General features: G+C 38.4%; 1 protein-coding gene across 1 annotated transcript in view; it reads right to left on the bottom strand.

The window, feature by feature from the left end:
• Positions 1 to 10562: 10562 nt before the first annotated feature.
• LOC148576206 (uncharacterized) overlaps positions 10563 to 24041 on the bottom strand; it is a 46191-nt gene continuing 32712 nt past the window's right edge. The window contains exons 6-7 of the mRNA XM_088502689.1: positions 10870 to 11018; positions 10563 to 10785 (exon numbers count right to left, since the gene is read on the bottom strand). Coding sequence (XP_088358815.1) covers positions 10563 to 10785; positions 10870 to 11018 — 372 coding nt within the window. The remainder of the gene's footprint in view (positions 10786 to 10869; positions 11019 to 24041) is intronic.

Genomic DNA, 24041 nt, shown 5'->3' with positions numbered 1-24041 from the left:
AGTTTGGTGTTTTCTTGTTGATTTTTCTTAAAATTTTCGAAAATTCCATAACTCATTTGGCTAGAGCGTTAATCTGTGTTCTTGGTAATTGGGTTAGAATCTTTTTATACTCTTTTCAAAACCTTCTTTTTCATAAATAATATTTTCTCTATTAAATTGTGTGCCAAACTTTAAGTTTGGTGTTTTCTTGTTGAATTCCCTTTGGTTTTCGAAAAATTTTGGTGGTTTTCTAAAAATTTTAAGTTTGGTGTTCTTTCTTCATGTTCTTGTGAGTCTTCAAAGTGTTCTTGAGTTTTCCTTGTGTCTTGATCTTAAAATTTTTAAGTTTGGTGTTCCTTAGTGTTTTCCCTCCAAAATTTTCAAAAACAAGTAGCATTAGATCTAAAAATTTTAAATCTTGTACTATCTTATTGTTTTTCTCTCTCCTCACTAAATTCAAAAATATCTTTTCAAAATATCTCTTCTAACTTCCTAACTTCTTATCTTTTCAAAATTTGTTTTAACTAACTAACTAACTTTTTGTTTGTTTCTTAACTTTTTCAAAACTACCTAACTAACTCTCTCTCTCTCTAATTTTTGAAAATATCTCCCCTCTTTTTCAAAAATTTCTTTTCTATTAACTAATTAATTTTTATTTTTTTAAAAAAAAAATTTTAATTTCAAAATTCAAATTCTTTTTAGTTATTTTATTTTATTTAAGTATTTACTTCTTATAAAATAAAATAAATAAAAAGATAAATCAGTCCAAGTTATATCCATATATCCATCATGGACATAAGTGGAAATGAACAGTCCAGGAGGACTCTGGGGTCATATTCTAACCCCTCTACTGCTTCATATGGGAGTAGCATATGCATACCCTCCATTGGAGTTAGTAGCTTTGAGTTGAATCCTCAGCTCATTATCATGGTGCAGCAAAGTTGCCAGTATTCCGGTCTTCCACAGGAAGAACCTACAGAGTTTCTGGCACAATTTTTACAAATTGCTGACACAGTACATGATAAGGAAATAGATCAGGATGTCTACAGACTATTACTGTTTCCATTTGCTGTAAAAGATCAAGCTAAGAGGTGGTTAAATAACCAACCTAAGGCCAGCATAAGAACATGGAAACAGCTGACAGAAAAATTCCTGAATCAGTATTTTCCTCCAAAAAGGATGACACAGCTAAGGCTGGACATCCAAGGCTTTAAACAAGGAGATAATGAATCTCTTTATGATGCCTGGGAGAGATACAGAGAGATGCTACGAAAATGCCCCTCTGAAATGTTTTCAGAGTGGGTTCAGTTAGACATCTTCTACTATGGGCTTGCAGAAGGAGCTCAGATGTCTCTAGATTACTCAGCTGGTGGATCTATCCATATGAGAAAGACAATTGAAGAGGCTCAAGAGCTCATTGATACAGTTGCCAGGAATCAGCATCTGTATCTAAGCAGCAACCCTTCCATGAATGAAGAGGTTAAAACAGTAACTGCTGAATTCAGTACTGTAAAACAAGCTGCTGAATTCAATCAGCAATTGGATTTTCTAACAAAGCAGCTAGCTGAATTCAAGGACAGGCTACAGGAGACAAGGATAGCTAATATACATATGGACGAACATTTTAAGCAAACAAAGCAGCAGTTATCAAGGCAAATAGCAGAAGAATGCCAAGCAGTTCAATTAAGAAGTGGGAAAACATTAAATACCCCACCTCAAGGCATCAAAAATTCAAGAAATGAGTGACCCACCAAAGATTCACCTGAGGACAGTAAGAGCCCAGGGAAAAATAATTCTGGCACTAAAACGCCAGAAAATGGGTGGAAGGCTGGCGCTGAACGCCCAGACCATGCCCAAAACTGGCGTTCAGCGCCAGAAACAAGGCAGGATTGGCGTTCAACGCCAGAAATGGGCAAGAACCTGGCGTTGAACGCCCAAATGGGGCAGAATCCAGCGTTGAACGCCCAAAATGGGTACATTTCTGGCATTCAGGCACCAGGAACAAACAGTGAGCTGGCGTCTAACGTCACTCCAGCTTCTGACTTTGGCACTCAATTGCCAGTGAGGGATCAGACACACACAAGTGCTGATAACAACCCCTCTAAAAAGGCTTCTTTAACCACTAAGGTTGAGGAATATAAAGCCAAGATACCTTATCCTCAAAAACTCCGGAAAGAGGAGCAGGATAAGCAATTTGCTCGCTTTGCAGATTATCTAAGGACTCTGGAAATAAAGATTCCATTTGCAGAAGCACTTGAGCAAATACCTTCTTATGCCAAGTTCATGAAAGAGATCTTGAGTCATAAAAAGGAGTGGAGAGAAACAGAAAGAGTTCTCCTCACTGAAGAATGCAGTGCAGTCATTCTGAAAAGCTTTCCTGAAAAGCTTAAAGACCCTGGGAGTTTTCTGATACCATGCATATTAGAAGGTGATTGCACCAAGACAGCTTTATGCGATCTTGGGGCAAGCATCAACCTGATACCTGCATCCACTATCAGGAAGCTTGGCTTAACTAAAGAAGTTAAACCAACCCGGATATGTCTCCAACTTGCTGATGGTTCCACTAAATACCCATCAGGCGTGATTGAGGACATGATTGTCAGAGTTGGGCCATTCGCCTTTCCCACTGACTTTGTTGTGCTGGAAATGGAGGAGCACAAGAGTGCTACTCTCATTCTAGGAAGACCCTTCCTAGCAACTGGACGATCCCTCATTGATGTCCAACAGGGGGAAATAACCCTGAGAGTCAATGATGATGAGTTTAAGTTGAACGCTGTCAAAGCCATGCAGCATCCAGACACATCAACAGACTGCATGAAAGTTGATCTCATTGACTCTTTGGTAGAAGAGATCAACATGGCTGAGAGTCTCAAATCAGAGTTGGAAGACATCTTTAAAGATGTTCAGCCTGATTTGGAGGATTCAGAGGACATGAAAGAGCCTCTGAACTTTCTTCTGAAAGAGGAAAAACCTCCTAAACCTGAGCTCAAGCCACTACCACCATCCTTGAAATATGCATTTCTGGGAGAAGGTGACACTTTTCCAGTGATCATAAGCTCTACTTTAAATTCACAGGAAGAGGAAGCACTTATTCAAGTGCTAAGGACACACAAGACAGCTCTTGGGTGGTCCATAGGTGACCTTAAGGGCATAAGCCCAGCTAGATGCATGCACAAAATCCTATTGGAGGATAATGCCAAACCAGTGGTTTAACCACAGAGGCGGCTAAATCCAGCCATGAAGGAAGTGGTGCAGAAAGAGGTCACCAAATTACTAGAGGCTGGGATTATTTATCCCATTTCTGATAGCCCCTGGGTGAGCCCTGTTCAAGTCGTCCCAAAAAAGGGAGGCATGACAGTGATTCATAATGAAAAAAATGAACTGGTTCCTACAAGAACAGTTACAGGGTGGCGCATGTGTATTGACTACAGAAGGCTCAATACAGCCACCAGAAAGGATCATTTTCCTTTACCATTCATAGACCAGATGCTAGAGAGACTAGCAGGTCATGATTATTACTGCTTTTTGGATGGCTATTCAGGCTATAACCAGATTGCAGTGGATCCCCAGGATCAAGAGAAAACAGCATTCACATGTCCATCCGGAGTGTTTGCTTATAGAAGGATGCCATTTGGGCTATGTAATGCGCCTGCAACCTTCCAGAGATGCATGCTCTCTATTTTCTCTAACATGGTGGAAAAATTTCTGGAAGTCTTCATGGATGACTTCTCAGTATATGGAGACTCATTCAGCTCCTGTCTTGATCACCTGAAACTTGTTCTGGAAAGATGCCAAGAAACCAACCTAGTTTTAAACTGGGAAAAGTGTCACTTCATGGTGACTGAAGGAATTGTTCTTGGGCATAAAATCTCAAATAAGGGAATAGAGGTGGATCAAGCAAAAATAGAGGTAATTGAAAAATTACCACCACCTGCCAATGTTAAGGCAATCAGAAGCTTTCTGGGGCATGCAGGATTCTATAGGAGGTTTATAAAGGATTTTTCAAAAATCGCAAAACCTCTAAGCAATCTGCTAGCTGCTGACACACCATTTGTGTTTGACACAAAATGCCTGCAGGCGTTTGAAACGCTGAAAGCTAAGCTGGTCATAGCACCAGTCATTTCTGCACCAGACTGGACATTACCATTTGAGCTAATGTGTGATGCCAGTGATCATGCCATTGGTGCAGTATTGGGACAGAGGCATGACAAGCTTCTGCATGTCATTTATTATGCTAGTCGCGTTTTAAATGATGCCCAGAAAAATTACACAACCACAGAAAAAGAATTACTTGCAGTGGTTTACGCCATTGACAAGTTCAGATCATACTTAGTAGGATCAAAGGTGATTGTGTACACTGACCATGCTGCTCTTAAATATCTACTCACAAAGCAGGATTTAAAACCTAGGCTCATCAGATGGGTATTGCTTCTGCAAGAGTTTGATATAGAAATAAGAGACAGAAAAGGGACAGAGAACCAAGTGGCTGATCATCTGTCCCGGATAGAGCCAGTGGAAGGGACGTCCCTCCCCTTTCTTGAGATCTCTGAGACGTTCCCTGATGAGCATCTATTTGCCATTCAGGAAGCACCATGGTTTGCCGATATTGCAAACTATAAAGCTGCAAGGTTCATACCCAAGGAGTACAATAGAATACAAAAAAAGAAACTAATTACTGATGCAAAGTACTACTTGTGGGATGAGCCCTATCTCTTTAAGAGATGTGCAGACGGAATTATCCGTAGGTGTGTCCCCAGAGAGGAAGCACAGAGAATCCTATGGCATTGCCATGGATCTCAATATGGAGGCCATTTCGGAGGTGAGCGAACAGCCACCAAGGTCCTCCAATGTGGCTTCTATTGGCCCACACTCTATAAAGATTCCCGAGAGTTTGTACGTAATTGTGACAGTTGCCAAAGAGCTGGTAATCTGCCTCATGGTTACGCCATGCCTCAACAAGGAATCTTGGAAATAGAGTTGTTTGATGTATAGGGAATTGACTTCATGGGACCTTTTCCACCATCATACTCAAACACTTATATTCTGGTGGCAGTTGACTATGTATCAAAATGGGTTGAGGCTATTGCCACACCCACTAATGATACTAAAACAGTACTGAAGTTCCTCCAGAAACATATCTTTAGCAGGTTTGGTGTCCCTAGAGTACTAATCAGTGATGGGGGCACTCACTTCTGCAATAAACAGCTTGACTCTGCCATGGTTCGGTATGGAATTCGCCACAAGGTGGCCACTCCATATCATCCACAAACCAATGGGCAAGCTGAAGTCTCTAATAGAGAATTAAAGAGAATCCTGGAACGGACAGTAAATACCCGTAGACAGGATTGGGCACGGAGCTTGGATGATGCTCTGTGGGCTTACAGAACAGCATTCAAGACCCCTATAGGGACCTCTCCATACCAACTGGTGTATGGTAAGGCATGTCACCTGCCCGTGGAACTGGAACATAAGGCCTACTGGGCAACCAGATTCCTATTTGATGCCAAATTAGCAGGAGAAAAAAGATTGCTCCAGCTAAATGAGCTAGAGGAGTTCAGATTCACAGCTTTCGAAAATGCCAAGCTATATAAGGAAAAATAAAAAAAGTGGCATGACAGAAAGCTGTCATCTAGAATCTTTGAACCAGGACAGAAGGTTCTGTTGTTTAACTCTAGACTCAGGCTATTCCCCGGAAAACTGAAATCCCGGTGGAGGGGACCATACGTGATTACAAGTGTATCACCATGTGGTTACGTGGAGCTTCAAGATATTGATTCTGATAAGAAGTTCATTGTCAATGGACAGAGAATCAAGCATTATCTTGAAGGAAACATTGAGCAAGAATGCTCAAGGCTGAAGCTAGATTAAAAGCTCAGCAAGGTCCAGCTAAGGACATTAAAGAAGCGCTTGTTGGGAGGCAACCCAATTTTTATTTATTTTCATGGTTTTTCATGTTTTATTAGGTTCATGATCAAGTGGAGTCACAAAATAAATATCAAAAATTGAAAATGGAATCAACAACAGCAGAAGAAAAATCACACCCTGGAGGAAGCAGTTGTCTGGCGTTCAACGCCAGAACAGAGCATGGTTCTGGCGCTGAACGCCCAAAATGGGCAACATCCTGGCGCTGAACGCCCAGAACAAGCATGGTTCTGGCGTCCAACGCCAGAAATGGCTAGTAAATGGACGTTGAACGCCCAAAATGGGCACCAACCTGGCGCTGAACGCCCAGAGTTGTGTGCAAGGGCATTTTGCATGCCTAAATTGGTGCAGGGATGTAAATGCCTTGACACCTCAAGATCTGTGGACCTCACAGGATCATTTCAAGATCTGTGGACCCCACAGGATCCCCACCTTCCCTCCTCACAATCCTAGTTTTTTCTTTCCACATCTTCTTCTTCATCTATTCCCTCTTCTTTTGCTCGAGGGCGAGCAACATTCTAAGTTTGGTGTGGTAAAACAATTATGTGAAGGATCTATAGCTCAGTGGTAGAACATGTGGCTGCAAATCAAGAGATACCTCAGGGGATGCACTTCCCCCCACATAATTATTGAAAGCAACTGAGGATAGAAATACCAAAAATCACTAGGAATCAAGCCACAAAGGCAAGGAATAGACATAAAAGAGCTCAAGAACATCATTGGTGCCTCAAGAAGGAAATGCCATCATCACTAAGGTGGACTCGTTCCTTGTTCTTACTTTCTCTGTTTTTCGTTTTCTCTATGTTAAGTGCTTATCTATGTTTGTGTCTTCATTACATGATCATTAGTAGTAATTAGTGTCTAGTTTGATTTTATCCCCAATTAAGTTATAGTTTACTTTTCTCATCATCAGCAAACATGAATAAAGTAGTAGATCTTTTGAATAAGAGGCAATAAAATTTCGAGTTTCAATAAGAGAAAGTCTAATTAGTTAAATGTGGTGGCAATATTTTCTGTCTTCTGAATGAATGCTTGAACAGTGCATATGTCTTTTGAATTTGTTGCTTAAGACTGTTAAATATGTTGGCTCTTGAAAGAATGATGAACATGAGACATGTTATTGATAATCTGAAAAATCATAAAAATGATTCTTGAAGCAAGAAAAAGCAGCAAAGAACAAAGCTTGCAAAAAAAAAAAAAAAGAAAAAAAAGAGAAAAAAAAAAGAGAAAAAGAAAAAGAAAAAGCAAGCAGAAAAAGCCAATAACCCTTAAAACCAAAAGGCAAGGGCAAACAAAAGGGATCCCAAGGCTTTGAGCATCAGTGGATAGGAGGGCCTAAAGGAATAAAATCCTGGTCTAAGCGGCTAAACCAAGCTGTCCCTAACCATGTGCTTGTGGCGTGAAGGTGTCAAGTGAAAACTTGAGACTGAGCGGTTAAAGTCAAGGTCCAAGCGAAAAGAAGAGTGTGCTTAAGAACTCTGGACACCTCTAATTGGGGACTTTAGCAAAGCTGAGTCACAATCTGAAAAGGTTCACCCAGTTATGTGTCTGTGGCATTTATGTATCTGGTGGTAATACTGGAAAACAAAGTGCTTAGGGCCACGGCCAAGACTCATAAAGAAGCTGTGTTCAAGAATCATCACACTGAACTAAGAGAATCAATAACACTATCTGAATTCTGAGTTCCTATAGATGCCAATCACTCTGAGCTTCAATGGATAAAGTGAGATGCCAAAACTGTTCAGAAGCAAAAAGCTACTAGCCCCGCTCATCTAATTAGAATCTGAGCTTCATTCAAAAACTTTGAGATATTATTGCTTCTCAACCTATTAGTCTTCTATTTTATTTGTCTAGTTGCTTGAGGACAAGCAACAGTTTAAGTTTGGTGTTGTGATGAGCGGATATTTTATACGCTTTTTGGGGTTAATTTCATATAGTTTTGAGTATGTTTTAGTTAGTTTTAAGTCTATTTCTATTAGTTTTTAGGAAAAATTCATATTTCTGGACTTTACTATGAGTTGTGTGTTTTTCTGTAATTTCAGGTATTTTTCTGGCTGAAATTGAAGGAGCTGAGCAAAAATCTGATTCAGGCTGAAAAAGGACTGCTGATGCTGTTGGATTCTGACCTCCCTGCACTCAAAGTGGATTTTCTGGAGCTACAGAACTCGAAATGGCATGCTTCCAATTGCGTTGGAAAGTAGACATCCAGGGCTTTCCAGCAATATATAATAGTCCATATTTGCACAAGAATAGACGACGTAAACTGGCGTTCAACGCCAGTCCTCTGCCCAATTCTGGCGTCCAGCGCCAGAAAAGGATCAAAAGCTGGAGTTGAACGCCCAAACTGGCATAAAAACTGGCGTTCAACTCCACAAATGGCCTCTGCACGTGAATTGCTTAAGTCTCAGCCCCAGCACACACCAAGTGGGCCCCAGCACACACCAAGTGGGCCCCAGAAGTGGATCTCTGCATCATCCATCATAGTTTATCCAATTTTTGTAAACCTAGGCTACTAGTTTAGTATTTAAACAACTTTTAGAGACTTATTTTGTATCTCATGACATTTCAGATCTAAACTTTGTATTCTCTGACGGCATGAGTCTCTAAACCCCATTGTTGGGGGTGAGGAGCTCTGCTGTGTCTCGATGAATTAATGCAAGTATTTCTGTTTTCCATTCAAACACGCTTGTTCCTATCTAAGATGTTCATTCGCGCTTAACTGTGATGAAGGTGATGATCCGTGACATTCATCACCTTCCTCAAACCATGAACGTGTGCCTGACAACCACCTCCGTTCTATATCCGATTGAATGAGTATCTCTTAGATTCCTTAATCAGAATCTCCGTGGTATAAGCTAGAACTGATGGCGGCATTCATGAGAATCCGGAAAGTCTAAACCTTGTCTGTGGTAGTCCGAGTAGGATTCAAGGATTGAATGACTGTGACGAGCTTCAAACTCCTGAAGGCTGGGCGTTAGTGACAGACGCAAAAGGATAGTAAATCCTATTCCAACCGGATCGAGAACCAACCGGTGATTAGCCGTGCTGTGACAGAGCGCGTGAGCGTAGTTTTCACTGGAAGGATGGAAGGTAGCCATTGACAACGGTGATCCACCAACACACAGCTTGCCATAGGAGGACGTGCGTGCGTGAACAAGAAGACAGAGGAAAGCAGAGATTCAGAAGACAAAGCATCTCCAAAACTCCAACATATTCTCCATTACTGCATAACAAGTACCCTTTAATTCATGCTCTATTGTTTATTTGCAATTCAACTGATAAACATAATTGCCTTCCTGACTAAGATTTACAAGATAACCATAGATTGCTTCAAACCAACAATCTCCGTGGGATTCGACCCTTACTCACGTAAGGTATTAATTGGACGACCCAGTGCACTTGCTGGTTAGTGGTACGCGTTGTGAAAAGTGTGAGTCACAATTCGTGCACCAGCTGTCCAGCCTGACCTCTTCGCACTCAAACGATCATAACTTGAGCTACAGAGGTCCAAATGAGATGGTTCTAGTTGTGTTGGAAAGCTAACATCCGGGACTTTGCAATGATATATAATTTACCATAGATGCCCCGAAGCCAGGTGATGCAAACGCATGGATCACGCGGACGCGTGACCTGGCAGAAACGCAATCCATGCAAACGCGTGGACGACGCCTCCGCGTCACTTTGCCGCGACCTGAACATAACAGAAATCACTGGGCGCAATTTCTGGGCTATTTCTGACCCAGTTTTCAGCCCAGAAAACACAGATTAGAGGCTATAAAGTGGGGAAATGCATCCATTCATTGATAGGCCTTCAATTATTCACTTTTCATAGTTTAGATGTAGCTTTTAGAGAGAGAGGTTCTCTCCTCTCTCTTAGGTTTTAGGATTATGATTCCTCTTAAGGATTTAGAATTTCAACTCTTCATCAGGTTCAATATTTCTTTTACTTTATATTTCTCTTTTACTTTCAGATACTTTAATGCTATCCTTTAATTACTTATGTTGCTAGATTGGCTTATGAATTCTTTATGTTTAGATTGATTTTCTCTTATTTAATGCAATTGAGGTATTTCAGATCTAAGATTCTTATTTAGCTTTTTACATTATTGGCTTTAATTGATTAACTGGAAGCTCTTGAGTTATGAACTATCCGTGATTGGTTGTTATGTCGGCTAATTGATTGATATTCCACTAACTCTAGTCTTTCCTTAGGAGTTGGCTAGGACTTGGGAATCTAACTAATTAGTTCACTTGACTTTCTCTGGCTTTCATAAGGGTTAACGAAGTGGGATTAACTTCCATTCTCATAGGAGTAACTATGATAGGACTTTCGAATTTTCATACCTTACCAAGAGTTTATTTTACAGTTATTTATTTATTTTATTTGTCATTTAAATTACTTGTCCCTTACTTTCAAAACCCCCAATTTACAAAACTCATAACCATTAATAAGAACATACCTCCCTGCAGTTCCTTGAGAAGACGACCCGATGTTTAAATACTTCGGTTATCAATTTTAAAGGGGTTTGTTACTTGTGACAACCAAAACGTTTGTACGAAAAGATTTTCTGTTGGTTTAGAAGCTATACTTATAACGCGATCATTTTTTATATTTCTTTACCGATAGAAAATCCCATCGTCAGTATGTAACACCTCGTGTACTATCGAAGGGTGGCTGGATCAGCAGTATCGGGCATTTGCGAGACCCGGTCCCAAAGCCATGTAAGCTTGATGGAGAAAGACTCCTTCCTCCGCGCACCATGCTGCTGACTATCAAGAGGCCTGGCACCAAGTAGTTGCTCCACCCAATCCCAGGTCGAGTGCCCGTACCATGTTTGAAAATCACAGAACCACCCACCCATTGGCTCCCCATGCATCCGTAGCCTGAGGTAGTATGCAATATCTTGAAGGGTTATGGTGCACTCACCCCATGGCAGGTGGAAAGTGTGGGTCTTCGAACGTCAATACTCCACGAATGTCGTTATTAGGGAGTTGTCAAACACGAAGTCCTTGAGCGGCAACTTGTCGCCAAATCCATCCTCCCTCAAGTAAGGGACAATGGCGTCCGGTGGTGCAAGCGTGTGACTCACTCGCCTAGGGAGAAGTAGGCGAGGCCTCTGATAAAAAATAAAAAACTAGAATAAGAAATATGTTTCAAAAGTAAACATTTAAATTCAAAATAAAAAGAAAAAATATACTAAACAAGTATTCTACATTTCATAACTCAGTTGGAAACAGAATAATTAATTTTAAAACTCAATCGTTCGAAAAAATATATCGAACAATTGTAAGTTCCATTAAAACATTGAATAACAGTTAAAAAAGGTTATGTACAAAGCTATCAAAATTAAAGTTAAAAATATAGAAATCAAATTAAAAAAATGAAATAAATATTTACTTAATAAATTAATTTAACTAATAACTTAATTCATACATATCCACTAACACTGACTAAAAAAAGATATCTATCAAGTTATCAAAATTAAAATAAAAAATATAGAAATCACATTAAATAAATAATAAAATGAAATAAATATTACATAATTTACCTAATAAGTTAAACCAAACCCTATCAATTAACATTTACTAACAATATATTCTTCCACCTAACCATGACTATAAATATATGCTTATTTAACTTAAACATGACAATAACAATACTAACCTGGCATATTCTCCAAATTCAGGCAGTTGATATCCTCATCTCGTGCATCTGTGCGTGCCATATTCTCCGAGTACCTCGATAGTATGATTAGAAAAGGATAGAAGTGGGAGAAAAACAGAAAAAATGGATGAAAAGTGACATCAAAAGGAGCTGTAAATGAGTTCAATATATAGACACACTTCTTACTTATCTCGTTTACAGTGTAAACAAAATAACATTGTATATATCTTGTTTACACTGTAAATGGGATAAGCACGTTACACACTACATGTGCAAACGTTATACAATGGCATCGTATCGTGTCTTATCTTATTTACAGTGTAAACAAGATATACACAGTGTCAGAGACGGATTTACTAAGGAAATTATGGGGGCAAGTGCCCCTACTACAATTTGAAAATTTTATAAGTAGTACATAAAGATAATATTTATTTGCCCCCACAAAATAATTAAATATGACCACACTAAATTAAATTATTATGAAATATGTTGAGACTCGAAAGAATATTATTTATTCGTTTATATTTCTTCTTTAGAAATTAGCTTTAGTTTTGTTCATAGTAACTGTATTAGTTAAAAAAAAATTTCAGTTATAAATATCATAAAGAGTCGGTTCTGTAATCATATAGAAGATAAATTTCTAAATGATTATTTAGAAATATATATTTAGAAAAAAAATAAAATTTGATTGTACTGACAATAAAAATATTAATCAATCTTTTTAAAATATAAAATCTAGCTAGTGAATAGAATTCTAAATTTTATGTTATTTTTTAAATTATTATTTTAATATTTTTAATTTGTTAGTTAAATAATTTAAAGACTAATCAAATTTTACAATAATAAAATATAATTATAAAAGTTATTATCATATTATGTTTATAGTTTGTCAACTTTGTTAAGTGTACACACAAAATTATTACCAAATCATTCGCGTATCTAAATATAAAATAAACATTCAATATAACATAAATATATTGTTACTAATTTCGTAACTAATTTTTAGTGTACACATAATATTCTTAAATTTTGTTTCCACTGTCAAAATTTTTTGGATCCGTCATTGCACAATGTTATTTTGTTTACATTGTAAACGAAATAAGTAATAAAGTACAAATCAATAAAAATATTATAAATTATATATTTTTAAAAATAAAAGATCTTTTTATTGTTTAAAAAAATTCCGAATTTTGAATGTAACATTTGAATTTTGAACTATATATAGTTGTTTATATATTTGTTTTTCCTCTCTTGAGTAAAATAGAAAAACTTGTTCTTTTAGGTTTTGGATTTTGCTTCTCCCTCTAACGAGTGTGAACGCAAAATTAAAGGATCAATGAACTATCTAGAACTTCTAGACTAATAAAAAAAAATAATGAACATCAGAATCAAAATAATGATATGAGCAATACTATATGCTCTGTTAAGTATGAATATGACAACTGCAAAGCTAAAAAGATCTAACAAACCAATGTATAATACATAATACATAGTACACAATTAAAACCATGAACAACAACAACAACAACAGCCACACGGTTAGCTTATTTTGTAAAGAATAGGAACACTATTTAACACACAATAAATTAAAAACATACGTATGGAAAACTAATACGAGTGTATTTACTTTATAATCATAATTCATAAGTATGGCTAGAGTATTGGAGTTAACATTTAACCAGTGAAGTGAAGTGACCAAATTATGAGAGAAAAAATATTTATATCATATGCTAATAATTTGCATCACATGTATCGTTTTATCTTTATTTTCTCTTCTTAATCCTTTATTCTGTGTTTAATATAGTACCAGAAATATAATTATTTTTCTATTATTTTTTCTTTTTTTCTTTTTCTTCTATTTTGTCCATACTTTACCCTCTCTTCCATCTTTTCTTCAAGATCTTAATAAATGGAGATTTCAAATCCTATGGATATCCTAACTCCTCAACTGCAAGTGTCTCTTATTCAAAATTCGTCGATGCATTTATTTTCCAATTCATATGTATGGTAATTGGGTGATCATTTTGAATTCCTTACCGTCTCTCAGCCTCTCCAAGAAAACAACTATGCTTTATGGAGTCGCTCAAGGTGTCTTGCGCTTAGTGCAAAGCGTAAGACTTACTTGATAGATGGAACACTAGTCAAACCATATCCAATAAAAAAATCTATTGCTTGCAAAGTCTTGGTAATGCACAAATGACATCATCACTGTGTTGCTCTTGATGTGATATCAAAGGATATTGCAGTTGATGCGATATATGCTAGTTCAGCTGTTTTGTTATGAAAAGATCTGGAGGATCGTTTTTTACAGAGTAATGTGCTAAGAATCTTCAAACCTAAGAAATCTATAGTCAACCACTGGTGCACGAAATTGTGATCATCAACAATGGCGCCAAAGGACTTGGAGCTCTTAAATGTGAATCACACTTTGTCATAATTCCGCACAACTAACCAGCAAGTGCACTGGGTCGTCCAAGTAATACCTTACGTGAGTAAGGGTCGATCCCACGGAGACTGTCGGTTTGAAGCAAGCTATGGCCACCTTGTAAATCTCAGTCAGGCGAATTCAGATGGTGATGGAGAATTGATAATTAAAAGATAAATAAAACATAAAGTAAAGATAGAGATACTTATGTAATTCTTTGGTTGGAATTTCATATAAGCGTATGAAGATGCTTTGTCCCCCCTGAACCTCTGCTTTCCTATTGCCTTCTTCCAATCATTCATACTCCTTTCCATGGCAAGCTTTATGTTGGGCATCACCGTTGTCAATGGCTACTTCCCATCCTCTCAGTGAAAATATTCCAAATGCACTGTCACCGCACGGCTAATCATCTGTCGGTTCTCGATCATGTCAGAATAGGATCCATTGATCCTTTTGCGTCTGTCACACGCCCCACAATCGCGAGTTTGAAGCTCGTCACAGTCATCCCTTCCCAAATCTTACTCAGAATACCACAGACAAGGTTTAGACGTTCCGAATCTCAGAAATGGCCGCCAATAATTCTAGCCTATACCACGAAGGTTCCAATCTGAGATTAGAAACCCAAGAGATACGCATTCAAGCCATTGCTAGTAGAACAGAGGTGTTTGTCAGGCACATGTTCATAGGTGAGAATGATGATGAGTGTCACGGATCATCACATTCATCAAGTTGAAGAACGAATGAATATCTTGGAGAAGAAATAAACTTGAGTTGAATAGAAAAATAATAGTACTTTGTATTAATTCATGAAGAACAGCAGAGCTCCACACCTTAATCTATGGTGTGTAGAAACTCCACCGTTGAAAATACATAAGTGATAATAGTGTAAGCATGGCCGAATGGCCAGCCTCCAAGGTCTAGGGACTAAACGTCCAAAAGATCTCCCTAAATACAATAGCAAAATGTCCTATTTATAGAGGACTAGTAGCCTAGGGTTATAGAAATATGTAATTAATGCAGAAATCTTTTTTCGGGTCCACTTGGTGTGTGCTTGGGCTGAGCATTGAAGCTTCCATGTATAGAGACTTTTCTTGGAGTTAAACGCCAGCTTTTGTGCCAGTTTGGGCGTTTAACTCCAGCTTTTGTGCCAGTTCTGGAGTTAAACGCCAGAATTCTTGAGCTGACGTCGAACGCCTATTTGGGCCATCAAATCTCGGGTAAAGTATAGACTATTATATATTGCGGGAAAGCCCCGGATGTCTACTTTCCAACGCAATTAAAATCGCGCCAATTGGGCTTCTGTAGCTCCAGAAAATCCACTTTGAGTGCAGGGAGGTCAGAATCCAACAGCATCTACAGTCCTTTTTCAGCCTCTGGATCAGATTTTTGCTCAGGTCCCTCAATTTCAGCCAGAAAATACCTGAAATCACAGAAAAATATACAAACTCATAGTAAAGTCCAGAAGAGTAATTTTTATTTAAAAACTAATAAAAATATAATAAAAACTAATTAAAATATACTAAAAACATACTAAAAACAATGCCAAAAAGCGTATAAATTATCCGCTCATCACAATACCAAACTTAAATTGTTGCTTGTTTCCAAGTAACTGAAATCAAATAGGATAAAAAGAAGAGAATATACAATGAATTCCAAAAAAATCTATGAAAATCAGTATTAATTAGATGAGCGGGGATTTTAGCTTTTTGCCTCTGAACAGTTTTGGCATCTCACTTTATCTTTTAAAGTTCAGAATGTTTGGCATCTATAGGAACTCAGAATCCAGATAGTGTTATTGATTCTCCTAGTTAAGTATGTTGATTCTTGAACACAGCTACTTTATGAGTCTTGGCCGTGGCCCTAAGCACTTTGTTTTCCAGTATTACCACCAGATACATAAATGCCACAGACACATAACTGGGTGAACCTTTTTAGATTGTGACTAAGCTTTGCTAGAGTCTCCAATTAGAGGTGTCCAGGGTTCTTAAGCACACTCTTCTTTTTGCTTTGGACCTCGACTTTAACCGCTCAGTCTTAAGTTTTCACGTGACACCTTCACGCCACAAGCACATGGTTAGGGACAGCTTGGTTTAGCCGCTTAGGCCAGGATTTTATTCCTGTGGGCCCTCCTATCCACTGATGCTCAAAGCCTTGGATCCTTTTTATCACCCTTGCCTTTTGGTTTAAAGGGGTATTGACTTTTTCTGCTTGCTTTTCTCTCTTTTTTTTTTCGCATATATCCTTTTTTTCTGCAAGATTTTCACTGCTTTTTCTTGCTTCAAGAATCAATTTTATGATTTTTCAAATCATCAGATAACATTTCTCCTTTTCCCATCATTCTTTCAAGAGCCAACAATTTTAACATTCATAAACAATCAAATTAAAAAATATGCACTGTTCAAGCATTCATTCAGAAAACAATAGTATTGCCACCACATCAAAATAATTAAACTGTTTTAAAATTCAAAATTCATGTACTTCTTCTTCTTTTTCAATTAAAAACATTTTTCATTTAAGAAAGGTGATGGATTCATTTTCATAGCTTTAAGGCATAGACACTAAGACACTAATGATCATGTAATAAAGACACAAACATAGACAAACATAAAGCACAATTTTCGAAAAACAGAAAATAAAGAACAAGGAAATTAAAGAACGGGTCCACCTTAGTAATGACAGCTTGTTCTTCCTCTTGAAAATCTTATGGAGTGCTTGAGCTCCTCAATGTCTCTTCCTTGCCTTTGTTGCTCCTCTCTCATGATTCTTTGGTCTTCTCTAATTTCATGGAGGAGGATGGAATGCTTTTGGTGCTCCACCCTTAGTTGTCCCATGTTGGAACTTAATTCTCCTAGGGAGGTGTTGATTTGATCCCAATAGTTTTGTGGAGGAAAATGCATCCCTTGAGGCATCTCAGGGATTTCATGATGAGGAAATTCCTCATGCTCTTGTCCATGAGTGGGATCTCTTGTTTGCTCCATCCTTTTCTTAGTGATGGGCTTATCCTCATCAATGAGGATGTCTTCCTCTATGTCAATTCCAGCTGAATTGCAGAGGTAACAAATGAGATGAGGGAAGGCTAACCTCATGAACTTCTACTTCCTCTCTAATCATGATGCTATGAATCATGATAGCCCGGTCTATAGTAACTTCAGACCGGTTGCTAGTAGGAATGATTGAGCGTTGGATGAACTCCAACCATCCCCTAGCCACGGGCTTGAGGTCATGCCTTCTTAGTTGAACCGGCTTTCCTCTTGAATCTCTCTTCCATTGAGCGCCCTCTTCACAGATGTCCATGAGGACTTGGTCTAACCTTTGATCAAAGTTGACCCTTCTAGTGTAGGGGCGTGCATCTCCTTGTATCATGGGCAAGTTGAATGCCAACCTTACATTTTCCGGACTGAAATCTAAATATTTCCCTCGGACCATTGTAAGCCAATTCTTAGGATCCGGGTTCACACTTTGATCATGGTTCTTGGTGATCCATGCATTGGCATAGAACTCTTGAACCATTAAGATTCCGACTTGTTGAATGGGGTTGGTGAGAACTTCCCAACCTCTTCTTCGGATCTCATGTCGGATCTCTGGATATTCGCCCTTTTTGAGCTTAAAAGGGACCTCGGAGATCACCTTCTTCTTGGCCACAACTTCATAGAAGTGGTCTTGATGCACCCTTGAGAGGAATCTCTCCATCTCCCATGACTCAGAGGTGGAAGCTTTTGCCTTTCCTTTTCTCTTTCTAGAGGTTTCTCCGGCCTTTGGTGCCATAAATGGTTATGGAAAAATAAAAAGCTTTAGCTTTTACCACACCAAACTTAGAAGGTTGCTCGTCCTCGAGCAAAAGAAGAAAGAAGAGAGTAGAAGAAGAAAAAATAGAGGAGATGGAGGGGGCTTTGTGTTTCGGCCAAGGGGGAGAAATAGTGTTTAGGTTGTGTGAAAATGAAGGAGTGAAGATAGGTTTATATAGGAGTGGATAGGGGGCATGGTTCGGCCATTATGGGTGGGTTTGGGTGGGAAAGTGGTTTGAATTTGAATGGTGAGGTAGGTAGGGTTTTATGAAGGATGGATGTGAGTGGTGAAGAGAATGGTGGGATTTGATAGGTGAGGGGTTTTTGGGGAAGATGTATTGAGGTGATTGGTGAATGGGTGAAGAAGAGAGAGAGAGGTGGGGTAGGTGGGGATCCTGTGGGGTCCACAGATCCTGAGGTGTCAAGGATTTCTCATCTCTGCACCATGTGGCGTGCAAAACGCTCCTTGCTGCCAATCCTGGCATTAAACGCCAGGCTACTGCCCATTTCTGGCGTTTAACGCCAGCTTTTTGCCCATTCCTGGCGTTAAACGCCAGTCTGGTGCCCATTTCTGGCGTTAAACGCCTAGAATGGTGCCAGACTGGGCGTTTAACGCCCATTCTGTTACTCTTACTGGCGTTTAAACGCCAGTAAGTTTCTCCTCCAGGGTGTTCTATTTTTCATTCTATTTATCCTTCTGTTTTTACTTTTTCAATTATTTTTGTGACTTCACATGATCATCAACCTACAGAAAATATAAAATAATAAAAGAAAATAGAAATTTAACATAGATAAGTAAAAATTGGGTTGCCTCCCAACAAGCGCTTCTTTAATGTCAATAGCTTGACAGTGGGCTCTCATGGAGCCTCACAGATGTTCAGAGCAATGTTGGAACCTCCCAACACCAAACTTAGAGTTTGAATGTGGGGGTTTAACACCAAACTTAAAGTTTGGTTGTGGCCTCCCAACACCAAACTTAGAGTTTGACTGTGGGGGCTCTGTTTGACTCTGTGTTGAGAGAAGCTCTTCATGCTTCCTCTCCATGGTGACAGAGGGATATCCTTGAGCTTTAAACACAAGGGAGTCTCCATTCACTTGAATGATCAATTCTCCCCTGTCAACATCAATCACAGCTTTTGCTGTGGTTAGGAAGGGTTTGCCAAGGATGATGGATTCATCCATACACTTTCCAGTCTCTAGGATTATGAAATCAGCAGGGACGTAATGGCCTTCAACTTTTACCAAGACATCCTCTACAAGTCTATAAGCCTGTTTCTTTGAATTGTCTGCCATCTCCAGTGAGATTCTTGCAGCTTGTACCTCTATGATCCCTAGCTTCTCCATTACAGAGAGAGGCATGAGGTTTATGCTTGATCCCAGGTCACACAGAGCCTTCTCAAAGGTCATAGTGCCTATGGTACAAGGTATTGAGAACTTTCAAGGATCTTGTCTCTTCAGAGGTAATCTCTGCCTAGTCAAGTCATCCAGTTCTTTGATGAGCAATGGAGGTTCATCCTCCCAAGTCTCATTACCAAACAACCTGGCATTTAGCCTCACGATTGCTCCAAGGTACTTAGCAACTTGCTCTTTAGTAACATCTTCATCCTCTTCAGAGGAGGAATACTCATCAGAGCTCATGAATGGTAGAAGTAAATTCACTGGAATCTCTATGGTCTCAGTGTGAGCCTCAGATTCCCATGGTTCCTCATTAGGGAACTCCATGGAGGTCAGTGGACGTCCATTGAGGTCTTCCTTAGTGGAGATCACTGCCTCTTCCTCCTCTCCAGGTTTGGCCATGTGGGTTGTGGTTATGGCCTTGCACTCTCTCTTTGGATTCTCTTCTGTATTGCTTGGGAGAGTACTAGGAGGGAGTTCAGTAATTTTCTTACTCAGCTGACCCACTTGTGCCTCCAAATTTCTAATGGAGGACCTTGTTTCAGTCATGAAACTTTGAGTGGTTTTGATTAGATCAGAGACAATGGTTGCTAGGTCAGAGTGGCTTTGCTTAGAATTCTCTGTCTGTTGCTGAGAAGGTGATGGAAAAGGCTTGCTATTGCTAAACCTATTTCTTCCAGCATTATTGTTGTTGAAACCTTGTTGAGGTCTCTGTTGATCCTTCCATGAGAGATTTGGATGATTTCTCCATGAAGGATTATAGGTGTTTCCATAGGGTTCTCCCATGTAATTCACCTCTTCCATTGCTGGGTTCTCAGGATCATAAGCTTCTTCTTCAGAAGAAACTTCCTTAGTACTGCCTGTTGCTGCATGCATTCCAGACAGACTCTGAGAAATCATATTGACTTGTTGGGTCAATATTTTATTCTGAGCCAATATGGATGACGTTAGGATTTTTGCCAGTAAAGAATTTCATAAAAACAGTCGCGTTGTAGATATAGTCTCTAAACCGACAGAAATCTCTTCGTACAAACGTTTTGGTTGTCACAAGTAACAAATCCCTTTAAAATTGATAACCGAGTATTTAAACCTCGGGTCGTCTTCTCAAGGAATTGCAGGGAAGTATGTTCTTATTATTGGTTATGCAAATGTATGTTTTGGGGTTTTTGGATCAAGGTAAAAAGTTAGAAAAGCAATGGCAAAGGGAATAAAATAATAACAATAAACATAAACTCTTGGCAAGGTATTAGAAATTGGAAGTCCAGACCAAGTTATCCTTATCAATGATAACAAAAATTGAATCTTAATTCCACTTAGTCAACCTTTACTAAAGTAAAGGAAAGTCAAGGGATTAATTAGTTTGATCTTCGAATCCTATTTATTTCCTAAGAAAAGATTGGGATTATTGAAGTTCAACTCAATTGGCAAGATAACAATTAACAATTATGCTGTTGAATTAGATAACTCCTGAGTTACTGATTTCTTAACCAAAACCAAAAGGAAAAAAGTAAATCTACTGGAATAAAAATGTCTTCAGATGGGAAGCAATAATCATGTAAATAAAAGAAAGCAATCATGAATTGAAATACTTCAATTAACATTAATTAAGAAAATTATATGTAACATGGAAGAGTTCATAAATTAAATAAAAATAAAGAACCTAGGATTGAGAGTCACTCCTAAAACTAAGAGAAGTCCTAAATCCTAAGAGAGAGAGAAGAGAACCTCTCTCAAAACTAATCTAAATCATGAGTAGTGAATTATTAGAGCCTCCCATGAATGGATATATTCCCCCACTTTATAGCCTCTAATCTGTGTTTTCTGGGCCGCAAACTGGGTCAGAAATAGCCCAGAATTCGCTGGTTGCGAATTCAAATGCGCTGATTTCCGTCACTGCGACGTGGCCGCATGGATCACGCGGTCGCGTCATCTAGCGTCAGTAGAACTATAGCATATTATATATCAAATCAAAGCCCCGGATGTTAAATTTCCAACGCAACTAGAACCGCGTCGTTTGGATCTCTGTAGCTAAAGTTATAGCCGTTTGAGTGCGAAGAGGTCAGGCTGGACAGCTTAGCAGTTTCTCCAACTTCTTGTCTTCCTTCCATTTTTGCGTGCTTCTTTTCCATCCTCTGAGCCATTTCTGCCCTGTAATCTCTGAAATTACTTAACACACATATCAAGGCATCTAATGGTAATAAGAGAAGACTAATAATAAGCAAATATAAGATCAAAGAAGCATGTTTTCAATCATAGCACAAAATCAAGAAGGAAATATAAAACCATGCAAATATTATGAATAAGTGGGTGAAGAGTTGATAAAATCCACTCAATTGAGCACAAGATAAACCATAAAATAGTGGTTTATCAACCTCCCCACACTTAAACATTAGCATGTCCTCATGCTAAGCTCAAGAGAAACTATAAAGATGAAGAGGAATGGTGGAATGTATGAAATACAACCTATGAATGCAACTAAATGCAAAATATTTCTACCTACTTGGTTAAAAGTAAATAAATCTCCAAGAATAAATATGAATTAGATTTCACTAATTCAAATCATAAAAATGAAGTACAAATAGACTTGCAAGAAGAAAATAGCTCATGAAAGCAGGGAACAAGGAATTGAGCATCGAACCCTCACTGGTAGTGTATACACTCTAATCACTCAATTGTTTTTAGGTTCGATTCTCTCAATTCTCTACTAACCTTGCTTTCTAAGGCTTGCTCTTCATCTAACAATCAACATAAATTTAATGCACAAATTCACAAATCAAGAGGTCTTTTAAGGGTTGTAATGGGGTTAGGGTCAAGGTAGGATTGTATTTGGCCAAGTGGACTAAAATCTGAATCCTTAATTAACTTAAACTTGCCACCTAACTTTAGACAATCCATGTAATCATAATATAATATCTAACTATCCATTAACCATGTTTTCCACATATTCATGCATTCTAATTTTCAAGTACAGTACATATGCATTGCTTTCACTTACTTTGGGGCATTTTGTCCCCTTTTTGCTTAATTGCTCTTTTTCTTTTCTTTTTCTCTTTTTCTTTATATATATATATATATTTTTTTTTTTCTTTTATTTTTCTCAATGTATATGATTAAATTATTGAATGCATGAACATGTCCTAAACATTTCTTTCACATTTTCATAAAGATATATAACACCCAATTCTTAAACCAAATATTTTCAAACCCACTTTTCCCCACACTTAATTCATGAGCACTCTCACTAGTCTAAGCTAACCAAGGATTCAAATTAAGAACAATATTGTTTTCCGCTTAGAGTTAATGATGTGCTAAAGTAAAGAACAAAGGGGTAAAATAGGCTCAAATTGGTTTGTAAAGGATAATGAAAGGTAAGGCCATATGGGTATGTAAGCTCAGTGAAACAAAGGCCTCAATCATATAAGTGCATGTATACATCAAACAATGGAAATATAGAATTAAGCAAGACAAAGATCACAATTTTAGAGAGAAAAATACACACTAAAACAGAATTTTGGTTGATAAAATGTAACCAATTCAAATAGGCTCAAAAATCTCACAGGTTTTGTGTGTTCGAGTTCTAAACCATGTTCCAGTATAATATCTCTTCAAATAAGTGTAACATTAAATTTTATTCAAATTAGTGAAATTCTCTAAAAATTTTCTTCAAAAAAGAAAATATTACTTCAACCAAGTGGTAAAATATGCAAAAAATTAAACAAATATGCAATCAAACATGCAAATGCAACAATGAATAAGGAAAATAAATCATTGGTGTTGAGATAGAGGAGTAACTAACCTATGGAGATCAGTATCGACCTCCCCACACTTAAAGTTTGCACCGTCCTCGGTGCATGCTGAGATATGCAGGTGGACGGGTTGCTCCAACTGATGCTTTTCTCCAAGGATTGTGCAGATGGATTTGTCTGTTTCCCCATGCAAACGCCTTCCGGTTCCCTTCCGGGTGGCCATCCTGAAAGAAAAAGGGAAGAAAAAGTAACCCAGTAATAGAGATAAGAAAATAAATGAAGTATGGTTGGGTTAATGCCAAATGAAAAGGGTCTCATTTACATGGAAGCTTCAACATGTATGTGAGAAAATAATAGAAGCCATGGCATACCAGTGGTGCAGAATATGCAACCAAGGGAAGAAGTGTGGGTAAAATATCAATATAAGTTTATGTCAATGCAAGAAGGAATTCAAATATCATAAAAGAATAGCATTGATTTAAATAATATTACCCAACAGTGTAAACAAGTCACTAAGCACCAAGATAATACCAGAAAAGATATAACAGTTGAATAAGAACATTTGAACACCAATAATTTTAGAAAAGAAAATAAAAATATGCACAAAATTAAAATGCAATGAATGAAAGTATGCAAATAAATAAAATAAAATAAAAGATAAGAGGAATGAGAAGAGTAAGAAAGAAAGAAGAAAGAAGAAAAGATAGAAGAAATTAGGATTGGGAAAGAAAAAATAAGATATTTGGCAAATTAGGATAAGCTGTGCGGCGCAATCGACGTGATCGTGTGGGGCACGCGGTCGCGCGACTTGCGCTTAAACTGATTGACGCGGTCGCGTCGGTCATGCGGTCGCGTGACCCGTTTTAAGCTGCTGGCGCGAGGGTAGCCTCGCGCTCGCACAACTTTCTGTTTAAATTGCATGTTGCCAAAAATCTGGGTGACGTGATCGCATGGGGCATGCGATCACGCGAGTGGCCACTTAGTAGGATGTGACGCGACCGCGTGGGGCACGTGGTCGCATGAGATGGACTGCGCGTCCAGCGCCAGTCCAGCACCACTCTAGCACAACTTTCGGCTGTGCACCATTATTACGTCGAAATCCTGATCACGCAGCCGCGTGGGGC

Source organism: Arachis ipaensis, chromosome B1, assembly GCF_059453495.1.
Source record: "Arachis ipaensis isolate K30076 ecotype BB chromosome B1, ASM5945349v1, whole genome shotgun sequence".
Lineage (NCBI taxonomy): Eukaryota > Viridiplantae > Streptophyta > Magnoliopsida > Fabales > Fabaceae > Arachis > Arachis ipaensis.
This window is presented reverse-complemented; position numbering and strand designations above follow the sequence as displayed.